The 15,071-nt window shown below is 41.0% G+C and overlaps 1 protein-coding gene across 1 annotated transcript; it reads left to right on the top strand.

The window, feature by feature from the left end:
- The first annotated feature begins 75 nt into the window (after window positions 1-75).
- LOC137298314 (O-acyltransferase like protein-like) lies at window positions 76-14,763 on the top strand. Its single transcript, XM_067830518.1, has 15 exons — window positions 76-923; window positions 1,197-1,405; window positions 2,218-2,317; window positions 2,691-2,787; window positions 3,459-3,814; window positions 6,654-6,818; window positions 7,041-7,134; window positions 7,343-7,441; window positions 8,516-8,678; window positions 9,729-9,811; window positions 10,233-10,352; window positions 11,221-11,344; window positions 11,625-11,811; window positions 12,740-12,882; window positions 13,975-14,763. Exons 1-15 carry the CDS (start codon window positions 299-301, stop codon window positions 14,080-14,082), a joined length of 2,673 nt encoding a protein of 890 aa, XP_067686619.1. The 5' UTR covers window positions 76-298; the 3' UTR covers window positions 14,083-14,763.
- Window positions 14,764-15,071: the final 308 nt, after the last annotated feature.

Raw genomic sequence — 15,071 nt, 5'->3', positions numbered from 1 at the left:
CAACCTCAGACATATGAGTAAATGTTAAATTTAACATATACCGATAAAAGAACGTCTCCTAGTGTTGCAGATATCAGTACGGGACCTGACAAACCACAGACAGAACTGTAGGTGGTCGGGTGACGATACACTGGAGACTGTACTGTCACTGATCTTTGTTGTTACGGGAACTGTCCTTCCAACTGATTGTAAGGAAACGTAATCACTAAACCGGAAAAAAGATAAAACAGAGACATTGCTTAACTAGATTATTGTTAAAACAAGCCAGGTGCTGTTTCTTGAACAAAAGGTCCGCACCATGGAGTTCAGCAGGCTGTTTCTTCTCTTCTTTTTCCTTTCAATACATCGTTCGTCTGCTGGTTCCTCCTCAACAACGGATCACAGATCTTCACTTCCCAACAGTACGTCAATGAGTGGTAGTGAGACCACTCACACAACCACCGAAACATCACCACAATCTGTGACAAGTCTGTCCAATTCTGCTGAGAACACATCATCCTTCCAACCTGCAACGACAACGTCACCGGTTACTACCACGCAGATACCCAGCAATACCACCACTCAGCCACTAAGATCTATTATATTCGGGCTGTATAACACGTTCTTAAACGTGTTCATGAACTCCATCAGCAATACAACATCCCCGTCAACTCAAAAGCTCCCGCTTTCAGTCTTGTCCATGCAGAACAAACTCCCAGAACAAATGAGGAACTCCCTGCTGCCCCTTCTCATGGAGGGAGGAACGCCCGACCTGGAATCAATCACACGTATCTTTAAGAACCTCACTGATGTACTTCCGTCCATCTTGAAGGTCCTGTACTTGTCAAATACAAGCGGATTGACAACAGAGGAACGGACATGTTCCGAAGATATGGACACGTATCTAACCGATCTCTTACAGATGAAGATGTGGGCACTTAACAGTGAGTACAATGTCTAAGCTGCACTGGTCTTGTATACTACTAGAACTGTAAGAACACACGGTTCTTTTTTAATCTGGACCTGACATGGTTCTCATGACAATTTACGGAACGTTTGGATTCATGATACCTTGATGTAAGAGACATGGGCGTTGTATATACAACATTCGTAAGGACAAGACATATGTATGACGAGACAGCGAGAGGTAACCGTCAAAGGTTTCATAATTGGACAATTGGACAATCACAAACATTGTTTGTCTTTCCCTTTTGCAGTGTTCGATGCATCAGGAAAGCCTGGCACCGCCATCATGGAAGGGGCCATGACTTTTTTCGGCAACTTTGACGAATGTCTTGACGGAGCCAGTAAGGTGGACCCAGCCACAGGGAGAGAAATAAAGGGGGACACCTGTGTTGTCAGCATTAGCCCTCCCCCACAGATGCTGGCTATGATAGGAGGCGGAGGTGGAGTTGGACAAAAAGATGTAGGTACAGCTCTTCGCTTATACTGCTGCTTCTGTTTCTGCTACTACTACTACTACTACTACTACTACTACTACTACTACTACTGCTTCTGTACCCATGCAGCCAATCAAACCCGTCCTTCTTTCTTAATCTGTTGGTGGTGTTGCTTGGACAAAACAAGAAATTCAGGTTATTGACACCTACTTCAAAGAATCATGTTAGACAACACATGACACCTCCTCCGCTTGGAGTGGCCTGAAAAGTGAAACAGATAGCTGTTTGGTGCTTAGTCCAGTCAGTTCCCACTGCAGGTGTGAAAGCCTGATTTGTATTCATTTGCCAATATTAAATTTATATATTTTGCAATGAACTATTCGGACAATGACCCCAACACCTTGCCATGGATGCCTAGCTTTGGCAGTATAACTTAACTCTCGTATTGCACGCGCACGCTCAATGTCAGATACATATAATCAATTGTGAAGGATGGCGGGTTGGTCGTAAAGGATGTGATTATGAAGGATGTTTGCGTGACTGTGATGCGGAGGTTGTGCTGGTATGTGAACGTGATCCTGATATATGTCGCGGTGGTTGTGAAGGATTAATGCGTAGGTTGTGAGGTGAGGTTGTGCCCTGACTGTGAGTGTGTTTTTGCATAATTTGTGAGTAGTGTGTGTGTGAGCGTGCGTGCGTGTGTGTGTGCACATGTGTAATGTTTGTATTCAAAGGGTGTACGGCTTTTTGGATTGGGAGGGAGGTGTCCTTTCTTCAGTTTACTCCACTCTGAATAACAAGCTACAACTACACTCTCAAGCTGATATTTAATTCACAGATTATTGAGTGGTTTGGTTCACAAAAAATGACCTTCAACTGGCACTTGTGTCTTCCTAGAAGTTGCGGCAGCAGAATGGTCCAGTCTGGGCTCCAGAGCCGTGAGTGTGTCACTTGTACAGGCTAAAGAGTCAGACGAAAAAGTATATTTGAAGAAAGTAGGTGAAAAATAAGAATCAGGGTCTCGTCTCACAAAGCTACCGTAGCGCTACGACTGTCGTAAGTCTATGTTACAATATAGGAGGAGGTTAAACGGGGCCCTGGTTCCTAGCGCTGGTAATCATTCATGTTCGAATGCCTGGATCGGCAAGATTATGAGCCTCGGCTGGGTTCATCGGCGTGTATCTCTCCTGCCTGGCAGTTAACGTGCGAAAAGCACAAACCGATGTGACAAGTAAATAAACTTACATACTGCACCATGTGTTATCTACAATCTAGGTACATGTATGCACTGTTTTCACACTGATGTGATAGGTCTATCGCAAGTCAACTTGACAGTCGCAAGAGTGGTGTGTCATTCCGAGATAAAAAACGGCCCCGTCAGTAACGACAGTGGTGCGGTTGGAGCCATGTGAGTATTGACATTATAGTGTATATACGTCAGCAGGTTTCGGATGTTGTTAGTTATAGAGTTACTACAGCCACTGTGGCAGACAGGCGTGGGTGAGATTTCAGATACTCGCAACAAGAACACTTAGTAATATCTGTGCCACATTCTAAGGCAAACGAATTGATTTGCTCTCCTTTTGAGCGTCCATTGGCCCTACATTTTTACGCCCCACTGAAACTATTCCGGCTATATGGCGGCGTTCTGTAAATAAAAGATCCGATGACCGATGACATGACAGACAGTAAAAAGTAAAAGGCCGTAGGCCGTGGTCCTGCAGAGTCATTAGAGATATCATGCTTACTAGCTGACCTTGTGGTTGATAGGAGTGACTGACTGACTGAGTAGTTTTAACGCCTCCTCAACAATATTCTAGCTATGTAAAAAAGCCGGATGTGACGCCAGTTTTGGTGAAAGTCATGGGCGGAGTAATAGTTCTACCGGAACTAACCGGGATTGGAACTGCGAATTGCGGCACATGAAACAAAAAGGCGTCTCGGTTCGTTGCAAACATAAGCATGTTCAACATTTTGACACGTCTCTGTTGAGACCTATTCTGGCGTGATCTGTTTGATTGGCATTCATATGTATCATCAATACGCATGTTCCCTCATCTCTGTCTGGGACGATTTCAGCGTCTTGACGGCCATCTTGGGATGCATGGTCCTTCTGGGTTCCGGCCTGGATCTGTACATCCGGGCTACCAAAGATCGACGTCGAAAGGTTCCCTTGAGTCCTCGTAAGGACGAAGTTAAACTGACGGAAATCTTTACAACCTTGGACCATTCTGGGGAAACGACATTTACAAATGGGAAAATAGATACAAATGGTTTGATTGAGAATCCACGGCTCAATATCGTGAACGGTGGAATAGATAACCCTGCAGGCCCAGAAGTTCAGGAAACAAATGGTGGACAATTGGTGTATCCTAATGGTGGACAGCAACCCCTGACAGTGAACAAAGAGCGTGACCAGAAATATAAGCCAAAGTGTACGTTATGTAATGGTCTTGTTGATAACCGGACAATTTTAAACGAAGCTCGAGTTTCATATATTCAGATGCAGAAGTAGCTGTGATACTAGCAGTTGAAGTACATGGTTCTAATGCATATAATGTAAACTGTAAGTTATACAAGAAGGAGGAAGCAAATAGGTCTCACGTTTAACAAGGTATTACCTGTCAAAGCCAGACATTAACCGGTTTCGTCCATCGAAACAGATTCATACTTCAGAAAAGTAAAATAGCTGTAAAAACCGGGTGAATGTCAATCAGATGACACCAGGTGTTTGCGAATGTACCTTTAACTGGACATGATGCATTGCCTTCAGTTTAGAGATAAACATCAAATGTTGGTCATTTCCGGGTGTTATTGAACAGTTATGACACCCCGCCCCCACCTCCACCCACCCCCACCCTCCAACTAACACTAACCCCAATACAATATACTCTTTTTCTTCAGAGATATTTAAGTGCTAATTAGTGATTTACATAAGGTGCAAACAATATATCATAAGTTCAAAGCATTGGGTCAATAATATTACAAATGGTCATCATTGCATCTTTAACAATGGTAATCTTAGTTTTATTAGACCATATTCCTGGAGGACATAACACTAATTCTGTACTATTTCCTTTTCTGATATACTCATTAGTGTCAAGTTGTTTCAAAATGTGGTAAAAGTCGTAACAAACGTTTAAAACACACATGAAAATGTCCTAATGTTTTACCTCCTGCATACCAGTGTGCATTTAATGTGAATTTTCCAACTGACAGTCAACAAGCCTTCAACAATTTGTCCAAAAGCAGCAACTTAATAAACATCACTTTGGCTCAGTCATCAAATATTGGCAACCTCCTCAATAGCTGATAATTTCTAAGAAGTATTACATCAAATCTGGTTTAAATATGTTTCAATATTCATTCCAGTTACATGAACAGTCAGCTGAGAATTTTGTAAATTATTCTGTCCCAAGACGGAAGAATTCCTAACCAGGGTATGACCAAAACGTGCCGTTTGTTTCTTCAAATTCTCTGGACAATGAAATAACTATTATGAGTCATGATACCGGTAATTACTTTCAGAATAATCTTATTAGTAAATATATTATTATTATTATTGAAAAAAAGGCATCTTAAAGCAGGATCCGCGAAGCTATAAGTATCAAGTGATTGCTCTGCCTTAATATGTATATGTTTGAATGCCTAGTCCTGCTTTAAAACCACATGAATCTAATATGTCAGTCAAGTTTGTATAATAATAATATTATTATATCATTATATATTAATTATTTATGATATATTAGACTATTATTTATTTTAGTACCTTGCTACGTTTACTGATTCTTAAAACACGCCTTGCCATAATTTCTAGTGAATTACTCAACATAATTTTAATTACATGTACTGCATTACTCGTATAATGTACCAATATGCCTTCCACACATGTAAAAAACATGTTGTAGCAAAAATCCTTATTTAAGAAATACAGTTTTATATCATTCAGTCTAATATTCCAGAAATCTCTATTCTCGAATAAGTTTAGTCTCGATCCACATAGAGTACGGTAATTTAACTCAAGGTTATAGAAATCTTGATAGCAATTCAAAACAAGGCATGGCTTTATAGACACTCGTTCGGAATAATTTTAATACATTTGATATTGCGTGATAGGCATCTACTGACACTGTCCATTTGAATGAAAAAGTATTACTCGAATATGTTGCACTATTAACGGACACTGCACTGCACAACAAGGCCTATTGAAAACGTCCGAAAATATGAGAAAAATTTCCGAGTAAATAAAGAGCAAATATCCACCATCTTTAATGTAACACGTTTTGCTATTTTGATCGACACTAAACGAAATCAGATAGGTATCAGATTTGTAAAGATTGTGCCATGGCTTTTTCACTTGTCTCATTTTAGTTTTTCGGCCTACCAACACAATGCCAGGCACTGACAGAAAACCTCAAGCGAAAACAATTTTGTAGTTACAAGAACTGTACGTGTATATAGCACTTGCAAAGTCTTAAAGTGCTGTTTGCATGTTGCATGTGCTTGTTCTTGGTAATGATTTTGCACAACTGCGAAAGTTTTGAAATTCGTGTAAATTATCACCTTCGAGCTTCCGTTGGTTTCGTAAAGGATGGTGCCGACATTTAAATTATCGTGAGGCCTATCGTATTCCTTGATCTGCCTATTTTGTTTTGTCTTGACCGTGTTGGTGTTGTTGAAGGTACAGCACAAATCGCAGCAATATATAATTAACAGCGAGCGTGAATGGCGCGATTCGAAGCAAATCGCTTCCGAGGCATATGACCTTCGAAATAGGTCTGACAAATCCATGAAGCTCGCCCGGGCAGCTCATCGGTAGAAATTGACACATGCGACAGTTTTGATTGAAAGACTGGATCGGTCTATTGTGTGCGATATGAGATTTGCACCTGCCAGAAAACGAATTTTATGTTGGGAAACAATAAAAAAAAACTGATTTGCACCTGTCAGAAAACGAATTTTATGTCGGGAAACAATAAAAAACAATAAAAAAACCCCACCAAAACAAAACAAAACAAAAACAACAACAAAAAATAACCCAAACAACAAATGACAAACAAAAAACTACAAAAAAAACCCCAAACCAAAACAAAAAAACAAAAAGCAAAAACAAAAACAAAACAAAACAAAAAAGCAAACAACTAAAACAAACCACGTAATATTCGGCTTCTCTGAATGTTTTGTGTTTGAGGAGCGGAATTGTTAGTTCCATAGATATATAGGCGCAATGAAACATTTAAAGTGACACTGAAACTGCTGTTTTGATATTGGCAGTGTTGGAGCGGATCCTGTTGTGTTTCTCTGCCGTCAGCAATGGGGAGAAGATCCTCAGCGTTAAGCGTTCACCTGCATCTATTTCCTGTCTCCACGGCATCCGGGTCCTAAGCATGAGCTGGGTCATTTTGGGCCACACTTTCCTTAATCTCATTACTAACGTAGGTACGTCGTGCATATGATTCACACTGTCAACATATGTGCACAGAATATATCATGGTGTATAGTTTATTCAACTTGATCAGCTTATGTGGAATGACTATCTTATGTCTATGTTAAGGCACGACACCCTGAGCATCTGGTGAGGACCACTGTGGAAGTAAGGACTGCATGTGGACTGAAAACTTGTATGATGTGCTATTAAATCGTAGATTATTTGTTTTTCAGAAAATGGAGCAGACCTCTTGCCGATAACAAAGAGTTTCAGTTTCCAGGTTATTATGAATGGAACATTATCTGTGGATACGTTCTTTTTTCTCAGGTAACAGCATTGTCCACATCACGTTATGATGCATAATCAGTTACACTGAACAACCATAGTCACTGTCAAAGTTTGTGTGCATCTATTCATCGTTTAAAATAATTATTACAGTACAAATTATATGTGTAAAACTGACAAACCATATTTTAGTAAACGTAACTGTCTTTAGAAAAACAATTCAATCGATTATCTGCGAAAATGTTCGCAGTGGCCTACTGGTGACGTACTTGTTCCTGAAGGAGACAGAGAAGGCTGGAGGTCTGAAGGTGAAACACATGGTCATGTACTACGTCCACCGCTACTTGAGGTCAGTCACGCCTGTTTCATTCCACTTATATACACATTGTAGATGTATTATTAAATGTTGAGATAGATAAAATCTCGCCGAAGTGTCTGCTGGTATCAAATATATCGAGACGAGCTGATTAAAGCAACAATTTCCCGAGGCTTGTCGGGTCACGAGGTAGAGATTTTATTTATAATCCATAATCATTCTCCATCAGTTAACAGTAAAAGAATGAATTTATCTGAACACAGAACTGACAATAGGCTTCTTGACGTCATCACCTTTATGATATCATAGCATTGTGGTATGACTTCTTAATGATGTCAAGGCATTGTGAGGCTATTACGTGACTATGTAAAATATTGGCATTATGATAATTCGGTTGTGACAATATGTACAATATATATATCACCTGATCTCGCAGAAGCGATGTCTACTGTGGGAGTCAGTTTTGGATAACAAATAATTTTCTTCTAGGGAAGCTATTTACCTTTTAATGAGATATAATAACTAAAGACGCACTTGGAAATATTTTTACCTGCGTATTTAGTGTGCAAGGTGTTGTCGTGACAGTGGGTGAGACTGTACGTCTAACACAGGTTCGGTCAGATTCCAGCCCTGCATCTCAAAAGGATCGTGATTGTCATCATTTTTCTGAACGGTCATATTTCGGTCAATAGGATTACACGTGCATGCCTGTGCACGTTATGAGTTAAGCTACCAACGAACAGGACAAGTGTACTTCTCCCTGATACTGTCATTGCTTGGAAATGAATCGATTTGCGAATATCTTTCAGAACACCGAGTACCACGGAAGAAAACACAAGAAAAAATAGTGAAACTATAAGGTCATCCATTCACATAACCATTCACATAATTTGTTTATGAGTGTAGTTTTACTTCGCTTTTAAATATTCCAGCAATATCACGGCGTGGACATCAGAAACGGGCTTCACACATGGTACCCATGTGGGTAATCGAACCGGTGTCTTCGATGTGAAGCGCGAACGCTTCGATCACTAAGCTGCCCTACCGCCTCTTGATTATGAGATTTATGAAGGAATTTCAGCAATAGTTTCTGTTGATCATTTTCAGACTGACACCTGTGTACGCCTATGTGATATTCGTCTACACGTTCGTTGTGCCGTATTTGGTTGATGGTCCAACCTGGACAAGTCCTGCTGATAAGACGGACTGTGAGAACAACTGGTGGATAAACATGCTATACATAAACAATCTACTCAGAGCAGACCAAATGGTAACGACATGTGTAGATTAAAACAATATGACATAAAACAGGATGATTTGCACACAACGGCACTATCGAAGCAAGTGTTAAATAATATAGTCATCGTTCTATTTGTTTGACAGCCTGACTCTTGAGAGTTTTCAGGACATCAGTCCTGCCCTGGAACGAGGCACACCTGACACACGAGGTGCCACCTTAGGCGATTGATATCCGGTGGGATAGGTCATATACCTTCTAGTACCTCACAAGCAGCTTGGGTTATCTGGGGTGATAATGCGTTAGTGTTGTGAGTATGCACATGTGCATGGAAACAGACACTGTATGTTCATATAACAAAATGTTCATCCTTAAAATGGCTTCCATGGTGTAGTGGTGGGGGCGTCCGTCCGGAGAGCGAAAGGTCGCGGGTTCAAAACCCGGCCGCATCATACCAAAAGACGTTACAATATGGTACTTACTGATGCCTGGCTGGCGCTCGGCAGTAATGGATGCAACAAGGACTGGTCGGCTCAGAGTCAGTATAATGTGTCTGAGTGGTGTATTCATGATAAACTGCTGTATGGTATCAGCCTAAGTCTGGGCCTGTATGTATGCATGTACGTATGTGTGAGTGAGTGTGTGTGTGTGTGTGTGTGTGTGTGTGTGTGTGAGAGAGAGAGAGAGAGAGAGAGAGAGAGAGAAGAGTGTGTGTGTGTGTGAGAAACGTACAATATCGTGCATGTGGACAGCTGCGTTTTGGTGAAAGATTTGTTAAGAATTTTTGAAAGGAATTGCTCATGTTGCTGATCATTGACTCGATTATTTCCAGACCGCAGCCATATAGCTGTAGCGGAATAATGCTGAGTGCGGCTTAATACCCCCTACAGCATGAAAAGGAAAACAACAACAAACAGAAAAACATACACTGAAAACCAAAAAGAAAACTACCCCCAAAGAGCATGTCAAACACCCAAACGAACAAAATAAAAAAGAAACCAAAATACAACAAAGGAAAAACGCAACATATTGACGGCATGGCTTCACAAAACACAAACATCACATATGTTCTGTGTGTTTCAGTGTATCGCCTGGAGCTGGTACCTCGCTAACGACATGCAGTTCTATTTTGTGGCACCCGTGGTGTTGATCCCATTGGCACTAAGGTACAAATAATCCCTTTATTTCTCACATGATGCACTTTGTCTTGCCTCGTGGTCAATAGTATTTCTAATTATCTTTCTTACAATTTTGATCTCTGATTTTCTTTAGTGTTGAAAACGTATGAACTGATGTAACATGTCGATTTGTCTCTGGTGCTTTGTACACGTGAAGATCAGGGCAGAACTGTTTTTCAGTTACCCACCTTGTCAGAGGCGACTAACGGCATCGGTTAGTCAGCCTGACTTGGTTGACACATGTCATCGTATCCCATTGCATAGATGGATGGGCGTGCTGTTCATCACTGGTTTGTCTGTTCCACCCTCGATTCTTTACAGATCACCGCCGTGTAGCTTGAATAGTGCTGAGTGGGGCGTTAAACATCAAACCAACGAATCAACCAGCTAACCCTTGCTATTTTGTCAGTTCACAGGTGAAGAACACCTTTACAAGAAAGGTCCTGAAGCTTACTGGTATATGCGTGGCTCTCGCATGCATCATCATCAGCATCGCCTGCACTGGTTACTATTCATATAACAACTTCCAGTTCGTATTTTCCCAGTCTTTGATTTTGCTTTTCATTTAGGATGAGCGGAGACTTATAGACAACTCGTTCTACGACTCTTGCTCAAAATATGTTTGATCAAAATTAAAACATGGACGGCCTCAGCAAACCTTTTCAAACCATAAATGCGTAATGCGTTTCTGATACTTGTAATAATAATGTTCCTGTGTTTTAGGTGACCTATTGACTTGCCGATAGGGCCAAATAGCCTTACCTTTTCGCAACATCTAGTATCATAAATCTAAAATGGTGTTGTGACCCATAAACATTCGCTCACTGTAATGTCTGAATCTGACAGGGGAAGGCAGATTATGTAAATGGTTGTGTAGCTCTTTCATTAAAAAGAAGTAAAGGAGTGAGTGAGTGAGTTTAGTTTTACGTCGCACTTAGCAATATTCCAGCTATATGGCGACGGTCTGTAAATAATCGAGTCTGAACCAGACAATCCAGTGATCAACAACATGAACATCGATCTGCGCAATGGGGAACCGATGACATGTGTCAACCAAGTCAGCTAGTCTGACCACCCGATCCCGTTAGTCGCCTCTTACGACAAGCCTAGTCACCTTTTATGGCAAGCATGGGTTGCTGAAGGCCTATTCTACCCCGGGACCTTCACGGGTCAAAAAGAAGTAAAGGCAGAGAGAAGAAAAAACGGAATAGTTCTGATAAGCACGTCACACTACGTGTATGTCCACATCTCCAACACCTTGTATCATTGTACTTTAATGATTCGGAATGTTTTGTTTTGCATATGTAGTTGTTTTCAGTGGGCAGTTGACTGTAAGACAGCTACTCTGTATGATGTATAAAAACTCGTCTATATTATAAACATGAATTCAATTACAGGGATATCACAGGGGTGTTCCTGCATGTGTACAGCAAACCCTGGTGCAGGATCGGACCATTCGCCATAGGGATGCTGGTAGGCTACCTGATTCAAACGAAGAAATCAAAGATCAAGATTTCTCCAGTGAGCATTACACAATTGGGTGTTACTGTTTGTTTGTTCTTAAACGCCACACTCAGCCATATTCCAGCAATATGGTGTACGTTATTATTCTGTACTGTCAGGTTTGCATACCTTGTTAGCAATAATTAGTGACCTTGAATATGCATGTGACGGCTGTAACCGGCGGAGCCTGATACGCTTACTGTTTCGGGAACACTTGATTCACACCAACATCCTTATTACAGTCCTAGTTGCACAGAGAAGACTTGAGAAAAGTGGTGTTTGGCTTTATATATTCCAGTTCATGCAGGGTTTGGGATGGGTCCTGGCTGTAGCCGTTGCCGGACTATGCACACTGTTGACATATGACGACACAAAAGGACCAGGTTGGGGAATCGATGGGAGGACCGCTTTCGACACGCTGTTCAGACCTGTGTGGGCTCTGGTCCTGGCTTGGGTGGTCTTCATGTGCTGCACGGGAAAAGGAGGTGCTTGCGACAGAATGTATCTCAGATACTCTTGTAGATTTGTCGGTTATGAAACTTGACTTGTCGAAGACAAACGCTATATGTAGAAGCAAACATCAGCCCTGACTGCCAACTGCCTTCCTTGACGCTTTAGCGAATCTTCATGGTGGTTCTGTCTAAATCATGCAGAGCACGTTTCACGTTTGCTAGTTGAACCCTAAAACGTTGTCCTGAGAAAGGAAGGTCGGGGATTGGATCTCAAGTTGTGTCCTAACTAAAGATCCTAAGCGATGGTACATTTGAGACCCTGTGTAGAGATCAGAAATAAGGGACATTCACTGCTCCCCGGTATCTTGGTGGTCTGACCGTACAAAACATGGATCAGTCACACACGGACAGATAAACTTCAGCATGCGCACACAGAGACACACGTACAGACACATGCAGATACACGTGCAGACACATGTACAGAAACAAATACATGTGTACAGACACATGCAGATACACGTGCAGACACATGTACAGAAACAAATACATGTGTACAGACACATGCAGATACACGTGCAGACACATGTACAGAAACAAATACATGTGTACAGACACATGCAGATACACGTGCAGACACATGTACAGAAACAAATACATGTGTACAGACACATGCAGATACACGTGCAGACACATGTACAGAAACAAATACATGTGTACAAAGGTATTGAACACGACCCCATTTAACTCATCTGTGTTGTGGTTCAAAATGCAATAATCCCTCCAAAGTCAGTTGTGTTTGTATCGTGTCTTGTCCTGCACTACTTGTACATAGGAAACGCCAAGTTACACCAACAGCACAACACAGTGTATGTATCAACGTGGTTATGTTCTAACCAACACAGCTTCCTGTAACAACATCCATGTCCATTTATCAGAATGTAGTTCACTGTTTTGTTCTCAGGTATCGTGGACTGGATGTTGTCCTGGGACTGGTGGCAGCCTCTTTCTCGACTCACATACGGGGCCTACCTTGTACATCTTGTCCTCATGATTACTGAAACATTATCGATGAGGTCACTCATCTATTACACGCAAGGATATATTGTAAGTATTTGGTAAAAAATAAGCATGTATTTTGACTGTCGCGTTATCTGAGAATTTTGAGTATTTATATTGGTCACTATTTCACAATATAAGGTTTCCCCTCTGTAGTTGGTATAGATGGTTTGGTTTTGGTCGGTTTGTTGTTTAACGCCGTCTTCGGCAATATTCCAACTATATACCGGCGGTCTGGGAAAAATCTGGACAAGACAATCCAGTGATCAACATCATGGTCAATGCGATACGATGACGTGTGTCTGCCAAGACCAGTCGCCTTTTACGACAAGTTAACACCAGTTCTAACCCCGATCTTCACCGGACGGGGTAGATGATTTCATTTGACATGATTTTTGCTACTGAAATTGACAATTGGCAACAAACACATAGCACGGCGGGTGCTTCCGATGGCATGACATGCTTTTCAAGAAGACCTAATGTCATACCTGATTTTTCATATCGATTTCTCCGTTATGTGTGGCGGTGAGGTAGATTCGTAGTTAAAGCGCTCTCTTGTCCAAAGCCAAAGATCCAGATTTCATTTCCAACATGGGTACAATGAGTGAAGCCCATTTCAGGTGCCATTGATGGAATATTGCTGAGCGGCGTAAACTGTATTGGAAACCGTATTGCCCTTTTGGCTCAGTGGAATTAGTTTCAAGACAGACGTTTTGTGTATATTTTATATTGGCAGCTAAGACATACATCAGTATTATCCCAAACAACACCCTCGCTATTAATTCCAAATGTGCAAGATGTGACATTGAGTGAGTTTAGTTTTACGCCGCACTCAGCAATATTCCAGCTATATCGCGACGGTCTGTAAACGACCGAGTCTGGATCGGACAATCCCGTGATCAACAGCATGAGCATCGATCTGCGTAATTGGGAACCGACTACATATATCAACCACGTCAGCGACAAGCATGGGTTACTAAAGATCAATTCTAACCCGAAGCTTCGCGGGTACATGATGTGATAAAGGTAGAATGATTGATATCTTTCCCGTTGTCACACCGCTTGGTGTCGTCATTTCGAATGCTTACGCACTGATTCAAATGACACAGAATTAATCAAGAGTTGTTGCATATATTCCAGGTGTACCGCTTCTTTGGCTTCGTGTGCATGTCGTTCATAGTATCCTTTATGATGGCCATCCTGGTGGAGGCGCCCCTGCTGCAGCTGGAGAAGCTGGTCCTGTCCTGAGTCATAACAGCTGCTATCAACGCGGTCTACCACAACTACCTGTATAATGCCTGTGTGATACAAGTGCTTATGCCTTTGTCAAGCATGTAATCAAAAACAATTATATAAAAGAAGTGAATGAAAGGATCACGTGATAATTGTACATGCACTTGTACTGATTCAAGGGTGTTTGTATTGACGCTACATGAAAACGAAACTCTATTGTATACTATATTGTAATTAATATTTTATTGGCAAATCGGTTGGACTGGACATATCTTGAAGCTGGTGATGCGAAAAAATTTCGAAAGCAGCAAAATTCGTTTGTCTAAAATAACGAATGTTCTTTCATCTATATGATAGAATCACGGCTCCTGGAAAGCAGAACTATAGTACTTTGATTAAACGTTTGAACTAATTCATAGCCACTTAAAAAGGTGTCCCTGTCGGGTACATGTGAAGTTTAACCTCGTGTCAATTTTCAATTCTGGATCATTTGTAATATCTATTTATCATTACTTATCAAGACCAAGATTCCACAGATCCCATTATCACCACATGTATTGTCATCTAAGTGCCATTGTATGATGGTGTCGTTACCAGATTGGTGTAATGATTTAGACACATGTTTGTCCATCATTAACTCTTTGAACAAGTGATATCTGAATAAACACACTGTTTCATAGTGTATTTACCAATTTATGTTCAGTTTTAGTATTTAAATATGTGTTAAAGTATTTCTGCATCTCTTTGCACATGTTAAAATACAATACGAATCCTAATACTTTTGTGTCGTAACATGAACTAAAGATAAAGAGTTGGAGCACTTGAATTTTTGAATATATACGAAACAGAAATGAAATTTCACACACACAGAGCTTTATTTCGCAAGTATACCCATATACATGTGGAACAAATTGTACTCTGTGGGTAAATCTGGTTTGTGGGCGTAATGAGTGGTTATCTCCCAATTGACAGACACCCATTTGATAGAGACAGGTTCGTTACTG

This window comes from Haliotis asinina, chromosome 10 (genome assembly GCF_037392515.1).
Source record: "Haliotis asinina isolate JCU_RB_2024 chromosome 10, JCU_Hal_asi_v2, whole genome shotgun sequence".
Lineage (NCBI taxonomy): Eukaryota > Metazoa > Mollusca > Gastropoda > Lepetellida > Haliotidae > Haliotis > Haliotis asinina.
The sequence above is the reverse complement of the archived record's forward strand: the minus strand, read 5'-3'. Positions and strand labels throughout refer to the sequence as shown.